Raw genomic sequence first — 15,182 nt, 5'->3', positions numbered from 1 at the left:
GGAAGGGAGGAAAAGAATGTCACAACAAAAGAAGCATCTCCTCAGATCCACTTCTTAATCTGGAAAGTACAGGTGGGGCTTGCTGGGAACTTAAGGTCTCAGACCAGTCTGGGATTTCCTCAGACTACCTATGTGAATATAGTTTTCCATGTCAAAGTTTCATAAGATGCTTAATTTGCCAACAATTTTATAGATGGAAGGACAGTGAAAAACGCTGTAGAATACTTGCAGAGCGAGGAAATGAGTGGTTCTCATTGGCTAATTGAAGGAACACTGCACTATAATATATTATTTTCAGTTGTGTATCCTTAAAAAGTACTGTATGTAGGGGCTGGAGTGATAGCACAGCAGGTAAGGCGTTTGCCTTGCACGAGGCCGACCCGGGTTCGATTCCCAGCATCCCATATGGTCCCCTGAGCACGGCCAGGGATAATTCCTGAGTGCAGAGCCAGGAGTGACCCCTGTGCATCGCCAGGTGTGACCCAAAAAGCTAAAAAAAACTATGTAAGTTACATTAAGTTCATCATTAAAAATTCAATTCTTGGGGCTGGAGCGATAGCACAGCGGGTAGGGTGTTTGCCTTGCAAGCGGCCGACCCGGGTTCGGTGCCCAGCATCCCATATGTTCCCCTGAGCACTGCTAGGAGTAGTTCCTGAGAGCAGAGCCAGGAGAAACCCCTGTGCATTGCTGAGTGTGACCCAAAAGGCCAAAGAAAATTCAATTCTATCCTATGTTAAAAAATTGACCCTTTACTAAAATTATTTCCTGATCTAGACTCGTGTCTTCTGGCAGTCAAATTTTTAAAGATAAAAAACTAAGATACAAAACAACTGACAAAATTGCTGAATTATTTATCAGCAGGAAAGAAACTAGAACATTGAACTTAAGTCACCAGCTTGGTACTGCGCTGTCTGCCAGCTTCCCCACTGAGCTGGACTCTGACTCCGTCCCTACTCTCTCCAAATTTACTGCACATAGGTGTGTTCAATACTCAAACCACCGCTAGACAAACTAAACACAGTAACAACCATGAAACAAATTTTTATCACAAGGATAGGATTTCCGTCACATTCCTATACTTATGGAGAAAGATTTTTTTTGACAATTTTTCTTTTACGTAAAGATGAAAATGAACAAGACGTTTGAGACCATAATTTTTATTCCTTGTGTGTGGGGTGCTGAGCCCCAGCTTGAATACTCGGGGCTGGTCCTGCTTTAGCCTCTTTGGGGCTCAGAGCACCATCCACAGTCCCAGGGAAGTGATGGGGTCATCCTCTGCAAGGCAAGTGCCCTCCTCTGCACTCTCTCTGCCACCCCAGGCACATCTGCTCCTGAAGGGGCTCTTACGTTTCCAGGGCGAAGGTTAGGGAACGAGGAGGAGGCTGACTTGTTTGAATGATCTCATGACTCAGGCTGAGATCATCTTAGGCGTTGCAGGGACTTCTTAGCGAGTGAAATTTTGTCCTGATAACCTTAGTATCAACCGAGTCTAGAGCAATGCTGATATAATCATGCTCTTGAGAGTCACAGATAAAGCAGGAAGTAATGTTAAAAGTTCACGTGCATGTGTGTGTGTGTGGGGGGGGCTTCAAATGGTTGACATACATTTGACAATTTTTAATATTTTTTTTAAAAAAAAGACTAAACCCTGTTTATGACTTGGTGATGGTTCTGTGTCTATAAAACATCCATCACTGCTTAAGTGCTTGGACGAGTTGTTTCAGCACCGAGCATTACAGAGTAAGATGAATGCTTTGGTCTCCACAGCCTGTGTGCTTGAGCGCTAAGTTGGTATTATTTGGTATTTAAGTGCAGAAGCAGCATGAATCAGGCCTTGTTCACTTCAGCCACCACGATGTTGGCTGCCCCCAACTCAGGCACAGTTCCCCAGAGCAAGGAGACACCCATCTACTGCAGATGCAAGAGGTCGAGAGAGCCCCCAGGAAACCCAGACAGCTCGCAGCTTCAAGCTGCCTCTCTCACCCTGAAGTAACAAAACCAAGAAGACCAAGAAGTGGTTTTCATTATTTCCTTCTTTTTTTTTTTTGAAGATAAAAGTCATGGATCCCTAGACTCGATCTAGATTCTAAGAAATTCCTGAAAAATGAAAAGTTTCATTCCTATTCACTAGTGACCAACGGTGCATGCAGTAACATAGTATATGATATATTTCCCTGGCAGAGACTCCATCACATATAACGGGGGTGACATGAGAATCCTGCTCTAACACTGATCTAGGTGGGATGCAGGGGATACGGAGGGCCCATGGGACACAAAGGGGTGAAAGGGAAGGACTTTGGTTCTACTTCGTACTACAACTAGATTTGACTACATGGGACATGTTTGTTCATGGTGGACTATGAGAGAGGTAAATTAAGTCAGTCCCAAAAGAAACTGTGTTGACCAACAGCCGTTCTAATCCCGATTTAAAGCCAGTCATCATCACAACCACGTTGCAGTGAGACAATCATTGCTCCAAATCGTTAAATTCAGGTCAAGGTGCTGACAGTCTATTTTGTGTTATTTCGGTGCTCACCTTTGGGAGCTTGGAGGATGGGATTTAGTGGCAGGCAGGGACACAGCACCCAGCAGAGCAGCTGTGAGGTGGTGAAACCATTGGCAGGAAGTCTGAGGTCAAGGTGGACCCCGTGGAATTGTGGGTAATGTGGTAGAAAGAACCGTATCAGTGCCACAAAAACACTCGGAAGGAGGAAGACCAGCCCCAGGGGTCTGCACAATCTTGTATATACCACAGAGAAAAGTGGAAGGCAGCAGACAGTTGGATTTGTCCTGTCATTTGTCTCTCCACCCACCACTTCAATTATTCTTTCCACTAAAGTTACATGGCTGAATTCTCATTTAGTGTTAGGGAAAATAAGGCTTAAGATAAAGATAAAGTATCAAGATCAAAAGATAACAAATGGCAGAGAGCTGAATGTGGATGATTTTCATCCTGTTTCTAGGATAGGACACTGGTTGACTTAAAATCACTCGGGATGAGCTAGTTAAATAAAATTCAGGCACTGGAGTGACGGTACGGTGGCTAGGACAGTTGCCTTATTTGTGGCTGAGCCGGGTTTGAATCTGCCATCCCATATGCCCACCAGGTATCTCATATGGTCCTCTGAGCCTTCAAGGAGTAAGTCTGCCAGGAGTAGCTGCTGAGCACAGAGCAAGGAGTAATCGCTGAGCACTGCCAGGTGTGGTCAAAAGAATAGTTCAGCCGTAAACTCTTTTCTCTTCAAATGTTTTTTATTTTTAAATAACCTGCTCTGACTTTTGTGTTTTTGCCTTATATAGTTATTAAAATTGACCCTCACTAAGTTGGGGACGGCTCCAGATCTTTGCTTTAGTTTTGGCATCTTCAAAGGTAAAAATTCTATATCCCTCATCGGGTATCATAAGAATTGAAGTATAGTCACACAGTGTTTAGCCAAGTCTCCGTCAGACAGCAAGCACGAGATAATGGTAATTGGGACTAGAGAAATGAAGATGCCGGAATAAAGGGAAGGGGTGGGCCGTTTCACGGAGAGGAAAGGTGTGCAGATTCCATCGTGGAGACGGCCATCCTTCAAGAGTCAGGCCTCACGGGGGCATCAACAAATGCAGAAAAGGTTGATTGGTCCAAGTCTCTAAAAATGGACCGCCCAGCTTTTGGAGTGATCAGCATGTCCTACTTCAGGGGTTGGGTTTTTTTTTTTTTGGGTAACTGAAAATTGGTTTACATGCCATTTTAAAGCCAGCAGAAGAAAGCCAGATGAGGCAGGCTGGGGAAAATCTTGTGTGGAAAGAAATGCATGGGGGTTAGAGATTTTGAGATCAGTGACTTTTTGAGGAAAAAGAAGTCGGTCAGTAGAAAGGGAAAGTCAGAACTTTCCCGAATTAATAGAAACAGAAGAAAATGTAGACTTAGGAAAAAAGTGATAGGCCATGGGAGAGAGAACTACAATTCCATGTTATCTCATTTTGAAAATGATTTATTGATCAAATAATGTAATTCACCACACAAGCTGAAGAAGAAGAAACGCAACTAAGTATAACAATCAATGGGAATACATTTGCAAAAGCATAAGAGCCATGTGTGATATAAGCAAGTAGAAAACTAAGGCTACAAATGATTAATCCAGCATGTCTATTAAAAAAAGTGCAAATGAGACGATATCAACAATAAAAGGAAGACTGAATGCTTTCCCTAAGATGGGAAATAGGCCGAGATCCGAGATGCCCACTACCACTTTCCTTGGGGGTCGAACAGCCCAGAAGAGGCGAGAAAAGGAAATGGATGCACACAGCTGAGAGAAATGCAAATATCCAATCTTGTTCATCGGATGAGCGCAGTCATGTCTGTTCCTCTCTCTCTGGCTCATTTGACTTAGCATGATACTCAAAGACAAATTTCTAACAGTTTAATTATATGCTCTTGCCCGTTTCCATATCTACAAACATTTTTAAGAAGGGATGTGGTAGGACTATTTGGCATGCCAACCGTGGGACTTGGGATAAAGGGTGCTCCAAGGGGAAGGCGAAAGCATATAGACTCAGTGTCTACTCAGTGCTTGGGTCCTAATGCTAGAGATGCCAGTGTAGTCTGGGCATGGGCTTCATGCCTCACGAAAGGTGGTCTTGACAACCTCACTCCTACTCCAACCAACTTCTCCTAATCTGTCACACAAATCAAAGAACACTCTTCATAGAGAGGCCACACATGGGATCCGTGACCTTTTCTGTGTGAGAGAAGATTTCCGGTTTCCCCACATGGAGCATGGGGCATCACTAATCAAAATCTCCGCTGTCTTACCAGTAACAGCTGGAGAGATAGTGCAAGGGTTTGTCTTTCATACGCAACAGACCCATCTTTGATTCCTGGCCCCTTACATGGTGCCCTGAGCACCCCGACTCATGGTTCCTGAGCACTGAGCCATGAACAGCCTCCAAATGCCAACCGGCATGGCCCATACCACCCCACACTTCAAAATATTTAAAGAACGTAAAAGGACCATTTATTAGTTCGAAGCCGGGCAGGTTTGGTCCATAAGCCACTGGAGATCACCGAGTCCTTCCTGTCATTTGGGATTCACTTTTGGTGCCATCTCACCCTGGGCGCCTTCAGAGCTCCTCTTTCAAAATCTTCACGCTGGATACCTTCCCCCCAGTCGTAACAACTGCTCTAATCGTCCATCGGGTGGAGGTTCACGTAGAAAAGCCCTCAGAATCTTCACCAAACTCCAGCGGTCTCGGGATGCACAGCACCGCCAGGGAGGGCTGGAGCCACTTTGAACTCGGTGAGGAAAGGAAGCGGCTCCAAGCCCCTCCGTAAGCTCAAGACACACCCAGGGTTGCCTCGCTGGGACCAACGTTTCCCTGAGATGACGCTAGGAAGGGAGACGCGGTGGGAGAACGCCATGCAGGGTCTTCTCTGCCCTCCGGACGTGGGCACGGCCACGGCACCTGTGCCCACACAAGCGGAAATGCAGCCGACACGGGGAAGGCGCGGCGTGCCCCCTCTGATGTGCTCTGTCCTTCCTGGGAGCCCAGAGCAGTGTGTCTGGTCTGTCTGGCCGATGCCTGGGGGTCCGAGGCTCTTGAGCCAGTGGGCCCCCCGCACTGTGCCTTATGTGATGATAACAAGGCCTGCTTCTTGCCAGGCCTCTTCCCCGCTCTTTGAGCGACTCTCCAAACACTCCAGGAGGAAGTTTGCGTAAATGTAACTGACTTCTTGCTTGCTTAGGTTTACTTTGAGTGAACACAACTTACTCCCACACGGCAGGGTACACCAGGAAGGCTTTGTCCTTCAAAACTTTCAGCACCTTCCTACTTCTCAAGTTGCCACTTATACCTTTTATAATAATAATAAAAAAAAGTACCTTAAAATGGAACAAAAGTACTGCTTCCTTCAAGGCTAACGGTAATTAAAAAGACAGGATGGAGGCCATGGATTGCGGCCTTGAGACGCAACGTTCCTGCCACAGTGCATCTGAATAGTTGGGTGATCAGGAGGTCTGCGAGATTCCCCCACACGAGCCACTCTCAGCTCTACACCTATTTATCTAAGAACTATGAAAATTCATTTCTCTCTGTAAATATCTTTTTAAAAAGTAAACGAATTGATGTAATTTTCCTGCACTCTCCGGAAATGTATAAGCTGGCCTAGAGATACAAAATTTTTCAAGCCAAATTTTCTCTTTTTTGAAATTAAATAGCTCCTGAAACAAGAAGATGCTAGATCAGGTTTAGAGTCAGTAAAGATGTGACTACATCACTGCCATGACCAAGTGTGATTCGAGTCTCCACTGTGTTTCTCTACACCCCGTAGCTCGCCCGTTCACCCACCTCTCCAGTAAGGCTCCTCTCTATCTGCTCTCACTCCTACATCCAAGAAAGGTCCCAACTTTCTTAACAAGCCCAGTGGTTCCCTTTAGAATTTGGTCCGACTTTACTCTTCGGATGAGGTTGGGAAAAGGTATAATTACTACAGCTTTCTTCATTACTGAGAAAACATTTAGACGTTTACCACCAGGTGTTACTGGGAAAAGTTTTTATCTTTCATAAGAAAAAACAGTGCTACACATTTCTAAGAAAGTTGACATTAGTTACCAACGGAACTCTGAATGCTTCTAAGAAACATTACAAGCAATTATGTTGACTAACGCAGCTGAGGCATGAAATTAGAAGATATGTTTGTGTTTGAAGAGAGAACCAGACTTCCGATGAACTTATCTGGTTCTACTTTCTACCTCTCAAAATTAGCCCAGGTCAGGAGGACGGGTAGACTCATTATCCCCATGTCTCGATTTTAGCAATGTGAGTTGGGTTAGGAGGAAATCATCTTTTTAAGAGATCTGACGTTCTCTTGTTTTGTGTTGTGCAGCTATACCCGGGGGAACTGCAGGGGAAGTTGTGATCCTTTCTCCATCAGAGTCAACCTGTGGGCACGGGATGTGCCAGAGGCTCTCGCCTGCTGCTGCTCCATGAAAGTGCAATGGACACTGACCAACAAGGTCAGTGACTGCCAAGGACACGACGCAGACGGACACTCCAGCCTCGAGGCCCACAGGCCCGTGCAGAGGGACTCAGCACCGCCCATGGGAGCCACGAGCTGATCATGCTGCCCAGCCCGCGCAGAGTCCGGGCTCGGGTCAGACGGGGGTGGGCTGGGCTGGGCACCGACGCTGGAGACAGTGAGCTGGTCGTCTGACAGTAGGAAAGGGGGCTCGGTGACGCCCTGTCGGGAAACAGTGACAGTAACGGCGTCAGCAGCGCCGTCCCAGTCCCAGGGCGCGGGGGGAGCCGGAAGCAGGGAGGCTGCATCTCCCTGTCATGCAGAGCCCGAGCTCTCGGGAGCCGAGGACCACCCAGATGCAGAGACCCAGGAGAGGGTGGAGCCCTCAGAGAAGAGACGCTCCGGAAGGATCCACGGGCTGGCGAGAAGACCAGTGACGGGGCAAGACGCCGCTTCCATGTGTGAGAAACTCCAGGAAACCCACTTGGAAGAACCGTGTGGTCGGCCGTTCCGGGCTGTTCTTTCAGCCGAGCTCTGCCTTGAACTGGTGCCTCGATTGCTCCTCTCTCTGTTCCTCCTCTCGGTGTTCCCTCTGGAGAAGCCTCTGCTCACTCTCGCACCCATGCCTCACCCGCCTTCTCCCCTCGCATCTCTCGAAACAAGCCTCAGTGAGAACCGTCTTGCTTCACCGTTTCAGCTCCTCCCGAAATTCTTTTCTTTGAGGAAAAAGCAATGGGCTCATAATGCCCCTTCGGAGGCCGGGACCCCAGCCAGGCTGACCCCAGTGCTGCGGCTCAGGTGGGGTGAGCTGGGCCTCGGTGTGTTGATGTACACAGAACTGATCAAGCGCTATTGCTGAGCGCGGGGTCTGGAAAGATAGTGCCGTAGTTGTGGTCTTGTTCTCTGCCAGTGGCTGGGCCTGGTTTGGTCCCAGACACAGCAGACAGTGGCCTGATACATCCAGGAGTGATCTCTGAGCACGAGCAGGAGAGAGCATTGAGCACTGCCCAGTGTGGGTCCCAAACACCATTAGAGGGGGGCAGGAGAGAGAGAGATAGAGATAGAGAGAAAGGAGAGAGGAGACAGGGAGAGAGAAAGGGAGAGAGAGCAGGGAAAGAAGGAGAGAAGAGAGAGGGAGAGAGTGAGGAGAAAGAAAAGAAAGGATGAGAGTTAGAAAGTAAGAAAGAAAGAAAGAAAGAAAGAAAGAAAGAAAGAAAGAAAGAAAGAAAGAAAGAAAGAAAGAGAGAAAGAAAGAAAGGAAGGAAGGACAAGAGAGAGAAAGGAAGGAAGAGAGAAAGAAAGGAAGAGAAAGAAAGGGAGAGAGGAAAAGGAGAGAAAAAAGAAAGGAAGAGAAAGAAAGAAAAAGAGAACAAAAGAAAGAAAGAAAGAAAGAGAAAGGAAGAAAGAGAGAAAGAAAGCATGAAAGAAGGAAAGAGAGAGAAAGGAAGGAAGAGAGAAAGGCGGGATGGAGTGTATTCTGCACAGGCTACGGGATGGGGGAAGGGAGGGAGGGAGGGAGAGAGACAGGACGAAGTGTACTGTGCACAGGCTGCCGGGTGATAACTGTGGGCACCTGCTGGGTGTGTAGCTTCATCCCTGCTAAATTGTTTAGTATTTTTTTCTTTTTTGAGGGGGGGGATATGGGCCGAAACAGGCTCTTCTCAGGGGCTCTGGGCTTAACCCCGGCTGCACACCCACCTGCCAGACCTCAACTGTCTTTGTACTTAGTGTAAATGGGATTGAGTCAAAGAAAATCCCGGTAGTGTCAAATGTAAAATATATAAATGGAAAGTTATCTTATCCTTCCCGGAAAATGTGCATAGCTACATTAAAATTTTATCTTATTATAAATGCTATACTAATTTTTAAATTTTTAAAATATATTTTACATTTAGGATCATACTTTTACTAAAGAAGTTCTAAATTTATGATTAGATGCCATACATTTATTCGAATGACGTTGGACAGCTTTTCTGAATTCCGTGGTCATGGAATAGATGTACACTTACTGAATGGAACTTTCAATGCGGGTTATAGTGAGGAAAGCGGCCAGATTCGCTGTGTAGGACGAGATGACAATCAGGGCAAACAGCCACCAGGCACCCATCATCATCCGGGTAGCCAGCGTCGTGTACGGGACCTCCCCACCTGTGGAAAAAGGAAAACAAACCGAGAAACTTTAGCATAATTTATTGGCTACTAGAGATCATACACACATAATGCCAAATGTACTTTCAGAGGTAAGAAATATATCTGTTCTATAACACTAGCATAGATCCCTATTTTTTACTCAAGGTAATTATTTCATATCTAATTATTTTATGGGCTGGAGCGATGACACAGTGGATAGGGCGTTTGCCTTGCACGTGGCTGATCCGGGTTGATTCCTCCGTCCCTCTCAGAGAACCTGGCAAGCTACCGAGTGTATCCTGCCCGCATGCAGAGCCTGGCAAGCTCCCTGTGGTGCATTCAATATGCCAAAACCAGTAACAACAAGTCTCACAATGGAGACGTTACTGGTGCCCACTCAAGCAAATCGATGAACAATGTGATAACAGTGCTACAGTGCTACAATTATTTTATGAGATTATGTGAGATCCAGTCAAAAAGAAGCATGACATTTAGCAAACATTTAAGTATTAACCTTTTTTACCCATGTTCTTGTTCATTAGAATTCATTATCTTCTTATTAGAGTCACTCACACACACACACACACATATATATGTATACATATATAAAGTGTATATATATAAATATACTTTATTCCAGAAGCTCATTAATTGCTAACTATGGAATATAAGTTTCATTATACCAATACTCAGCATTATATTCAACTATTATATCAATAATTCTTAAAGATTGGTTTTTGGCTACCTAGAATCCTAAGTTACTAATATAGATTGTCACAATTAATCTTGGTTTATAACATAAGAACATTGTTCAGCGTCACCGCATTTCCACTGTCCTCTAACTGTGCAATCACTCTGCCACAATCGTGTAGGATCTATAGTAGTTTGTGCAGGGGTCGGGGCACAGCCAGCGGTGCTCAGGGGCTGCTCCTGGCTCTGAACTCAGGGATTACTCCTGCAAGTCGGGGAGCATCTGGGAGCCAGGAATCGGGCATGAGTCAGCCCTGTGCCAGGCAAGCCGGCCCTGCCCACTGCACTGCTTATTGCTCTGGTCCCAGAACCTGTCGTCTAAACACTGGCATGTCCTTGCTCTCAGCTCCTCACTGTTTCATCCTCTCTCCCCACTGCCAGTTTAGGAGAGGCCGAGCCCCTGGTGTGACGTCATCCGGAGCGAACACCATCGCTTTTCCAGCCTCTCTCCCTGGAGAGCAGCAGGAAAGTGTGGACCTGCTTCCATTTGGAATCTGAGGGGGTATCCGCCGTTCCATCAAACTCACTCCTCAGTGAATGCTCAGGCCCTGGTAGAACACCACTATTCCCGTCATTTCTCAGATCTAAAACCAGGGATTCCCTAACCTCTTATCCCTAACAACTCCCGACTCCCTTGCCCTAAATTACACCCCAGAGCTTGTCTCGTCTCAGACTCTGCTGGAGTGCACATCTGAACACTCACGGGCTCTACACGCTAAAGTGCTAGGTGACATCACTGTAAGTCTAGACACCAACATTTAAAAATATCAACTTCAGAAAAAGGAAACTTGGATATAGATAACCATGTGGCAAAATTTTTCAATACATGTCCACCACTTTCATAAAAAACACTCAGATTCTCTGCCGAGTGACTAGGTTCTCTATGATCTGATTTTGAATGAATTCAGTGATTTTATCTCCCTCTACTCTCTCTATGATCTTCTTTAATTTTTTCTCCTTAGGAACTAGGCTGTTTTCTATTCAATGACCTTTGCACTTTAATTGTATTTTTCCTGAATTCTATTTTCTCCAATATGAAAATGACTTTTCCACTCAATTATTCAAGTTTCTTCTCGGATGAGAAAAAAAATCTTTACTTTTTTTAAATTATGACTTTATGTAAATTACTCTCCACAGTATATATTCCCAATCTTTTTACAACCATAGCTTATCATTTGTATAATTTGATTTATTTTCTTTGAAATATAGATTCTATTATAGAACATTTTGAGTCCTATGTTTAGTAAGTAAAATATGTGGAATATGAAATACTGAAGGCCTTCTAAACAATTAGATTTATACTAAGAGAGAAATCAATCCATGAGACTCAAAACCGCCTTTACTTAGGTAAGTGAATGACGTGATGGGATTCCACCAAGTAGACACTCTCAGGCATAGTCCATGCTAACTACTAATCTCCTTGGATGATTTCTCTAAATTTTGAGTATTGTGCAAATACACCCTTTGGTTCTGTTGTGCGCTATTTTCTTATTTATTTAATTTTATTTTAAGTACTATAGTTTATAAGACTTTTACTGGTAGAGTCTTATACATGAAGTGTTCTGCACTACACCTCCCATAAGACTGTTACTGTTCAACTCTGTCAGTACAACCCTTGGCAGAAGTTGTTTGTTTTCTGTCCTAAGGTTTGGGCTAAGATCCCCAAATCTGAAAAGCACAAGTGCTCTATCACATAACATGACCTAAGATCTAACTGGACATATGTGTATTCTAATTCAGAGGGATATTATGTCCATGCACAAAAGATGAAAATCAATGATATACTCATCAAGTCCAAGTAGTTAAAAAAATAAGTCAGTTAAACCCAAAGAACATGGTAGCATGAAAGTAAAAAGTGTTTCAAGTTAACAATCTTATTTATTCAGAATTCCATGGTCTTCTTAGCTCTCATGGAGCTCTCTTTCCTGAGTGTTAGTAATTATTTTTAATTATCTTTTAAAATTATTTTAATTAATTATTTAATTTACCGCTTATATAATATTTAATTAATTAATTTTAATTATTTTTAATTTTTTAATTTTTATTTTTAAATTATTTTTTATTTTTAAATTATTTTTAAATTATCTTTGCCTTTCCTCTTTAGCCCTAGGAGTGGAAGTAGCTTCCTTGTAACCAGTGGGTACTAGACTTACCACTGTTACCTTCTCAAAACTCCTTTCGGTCATGGTCAGGGTCCCCTTTAGTAGTTTTTCTCAACTCCCAAGACAAAACGCACCATCTATTTCCCATATTATAGCATATTTGATCCCAGGAAACAGCAGCACAAATGTAGGACTCTGGAATTTAGCTGCTTACATATCTGGGTATTTATAGTGGTAGGCAATAAATGGCTGACAGTTCATCCTCAGGGTTACATTATTATTATTCAAATTTACCACCAATGTTAATTTGAGAGGAAGTACTTAAGGAGCACAAGAAATGGTCCTGGCAGTAACAGTTATTTTCAAGATTGCAACTACAGATAGTATTCTGAAGTCTTTCATAAAGATAAAGGAGAAACTGAAAGCAATGAACATCTTGACTCAAAAATGAGGTTGACTTTGGAAGTGTTGGTTGGAGCTTTAAAGAAATCGCCTACATCCCATAGTTGTAGGTTAGATATGTTGAAGACAACGCTAAAACTGTTCTGTCAAGGAAGCAAGAGTTAACCCCCTGTTACTTCTTGTGTTATGTAAGGGCAGGGTACTGATGAGATAATCCTCTAAATCCCTCTGAACCTCCTAGATATTGAAAACAAATTCTGTAACTTCTAAAGAAATAAGTCTTCTGCGTATGCTTTCCAAGACTAGACTCACAGAAACACAAATCTTTCCTGAAGTCACCCACATCACCATTCACTGGCCTCAGTTTTAGATTTTAACGTAGCTAAATCAGAGAAGTATAAAATCCACATAATCCCAGTGAGGACAGAGCATAAGTAGCAAGGCAAATAAATTCTCATGAGTGATGATGATTTAGAATTTGATATTGGGGTACTGGTAACAGTTACTTAGGCTGTCTGAGGGTTAATCAGCAGTGAATGGATTTGGGAGTAAACCATTTGATCCTTATCTGCTATATTTGACAGATTTAAGGAGGTGGGAATTACTAAGTGTTAAGAACTTCCTAAGAGAGATGAATGTGCCGCTCTGCAGAATTGTTTGTTCTCATCCTTGGTAAGATATTACAGCAGGAAGTTGGTTTTTTCCATAACACAAATGAGTGAAGAGGCTAATGGAGGACAAAGAAAATATTTAATGACTGGAAACAAGGTGTAACTACTAATGTAGGACTCTTCGTGATGGGCAGCTGGAGTGTGTTGATGTTCGGAGATGTGGAGCAATGGCTGAGTGCAGGTTCTGAGTAGAATTTGACAGGCATCACACTAAGGTACTTCTGGTTACACATGGAAGGAATGATGAAAGAAATGAGTTTAGATACCAAGGAAAAAACATCAATTGCTAAACGGAAAATTGAAGATTTGTATGTAGTTCCCGGAACTCATTCCCATCCAGACATACTGTAACTTACTCAAAAATCCTACATGTTGAAATTTAGAATGGAAGTACCACCATATACTACACAGATTTAAATATATTTTTATTGATAAAGAGATGTTATTATATATCTTTCTGAGTATTTTACATGTGCTAAGAACTTTCAGATATATCTTATAACATTACTTACCAAACATGGTGATGAGTAATACTATTCACATATAGTAAACATGTTTTTAAGTTCTGTCATTATTTTGGCCCCACACAGCTGTGTTCAGGACTTACTCCTGGATCTATACTCAGGAATTGCTCCTGCTGTGATCAGGGGATTATAGAGGGTCCCTGGGGTAAAATCCAAGTCTGCAGCAAGCAAGCCAAGTGCCTAATCTACTATTAATCCAGCCTCCAAATTCTGACATGACAAAATACTGTTCTAGAATGGAAGACAAAACTATTTTCAGATAAACCAAGTACCCCAGAAGGCATTAACTTATGTAATCAAAGTGGAAATTTATTGTCCAAAGGAAGACTTATAGCTTACTATTTACATTTTCATAGAAATGATAATACAGAAAAATTTAATCAGAAATAGAAGTCTCTTCATTTCTAGTTTTTCTGTTTGCTTGTTTTTGGGGTCACACCCAGTGTTGCTTGGGGCTGACTCCTGGCTCTGCACTGAGGGATCACTACTGGCTGTGCTCAGGGGACCATACTGAGTGGTGTGGACAGACCGCAATTGGCTGCGTGCAAGGCAAGGGCCCTACCTGCTGTACCATCACTCCAGTCCCTTCTTTCCCATTTTGATCACTATTTATAAACTTCTGTTTCAAAATGTGCATCAGTGAATAAGAAAATTGAATGCATTTCATTTTTTTTTAGATAGCAAAAATAGTTTAATGTGTACAAATGCTTTCATACATTCTCATCTGAAAAAATTCTTCTGATAATTTTTTAAAATTATGCTATTTCATTGCTAGGACTTTCAATGGAAGGAGAAAGTCTTTATAAATACTAAACCATGAAGATGGAGAGCTCAGAGCATTAACACAGAGAGCTGTTTATTTTTGATGAACTGAGTTCCATGGAACGTTTCCAATGAATAGGTTTTAAGATTGTTAAATTAAAATTAATTATTATAAAATTAAAAGTCTACTGATGGTACCATGTAAGCCTCATATACTAATTTAATACATATTACAATAAAATTAAATTATAGTACACACAAAAAGTAATGCTTGGCAGCTTCTTACTTCCATGTTTTTATTACTCCAGCTGTTATAAAATTCCCACTGCTTCTAATAAACTAGGGAATAAAAGAAAGCCTTTCAAGGTCAAATTTCCTTTCCAACATCACTAAGTTAAAACACTTGGAATTTTCATCATTTCAATGAAAAGGAGATTCCGGGTTCCTGGTTTATAAGGTGGACTGTATTACAGTCATACAAAGTCTTATCTCAAGGATACTCAAGAAGCCTTAGCTTAAGAATCTTGAGCAGAAGTTTCATTACATGCAGCATGAAGAGCATATCAGTACATAACAAATATAATGTATACAAGATAACTTACCACACAATGATTAATATTATTTTTTAGATATAACTTTTGAAGTCATCAGTTCAGTTGCAGGCATTCAATATTCTCAATATTCCAACACCAATCCCAATACCATTGTGCCTCCCACGGCCATTATTTCCAATTTCTACAGCCGTCCTTAAGTCTGTTCTCATAGCAGGATCTCAATAATTTATTTGATACTGCTTGTTATAAATAATTTGCTAAAAGGATGATTAAAAAATATCTCCTCA

General features: G+C 42.7%; 1 protein-coding gene across 4 annotated transcripts in view; it reads right to left on the bottom strand.

The window, feature by feature from the left end:
* GRID2 (glutamate ionotropic receptor delta type subunit 2) overlaps positions 1–15,182 on the bottom strand; it is a 1,314,711-nt gene that overhangs the window by 253,017 nt on the left and 1,046,512 nt on the right. For all 4 annotated transcript variants that reach the window (XM_055138199.1, XM_055138197.1, XM_055138198.1 and 1 more), the window contains one exon: positions 9,010–9,148. In XM_055138199.1, the coding sequence (XP_054994174.1) occupies positions 9,010–9,148 (139 nt within the window). The remainder of the gene's footprint in view (positions 1–9,009; positions 9,149–15,182) is intronic.

Source organism: Sorex araneus, chromosome 5 (assembly GCF_027595985.1).
Source record: "Sorex araneus isolate mSorAra2 chromosome 5, mSorAra2.pri, whole genome shotgun sequence".
Taxonomy (NCBI): Eukaryota; Metazoa; Chordata; class Mammalia; order Eulipotyphla; family Soricidae; genus Sorex; species Sorex araneus.
The sequence above is the reverse complement of the archived record's forward strand: the minus strand, read 5'-3'. Positions and strand labels throughout refer to the sequence as shown.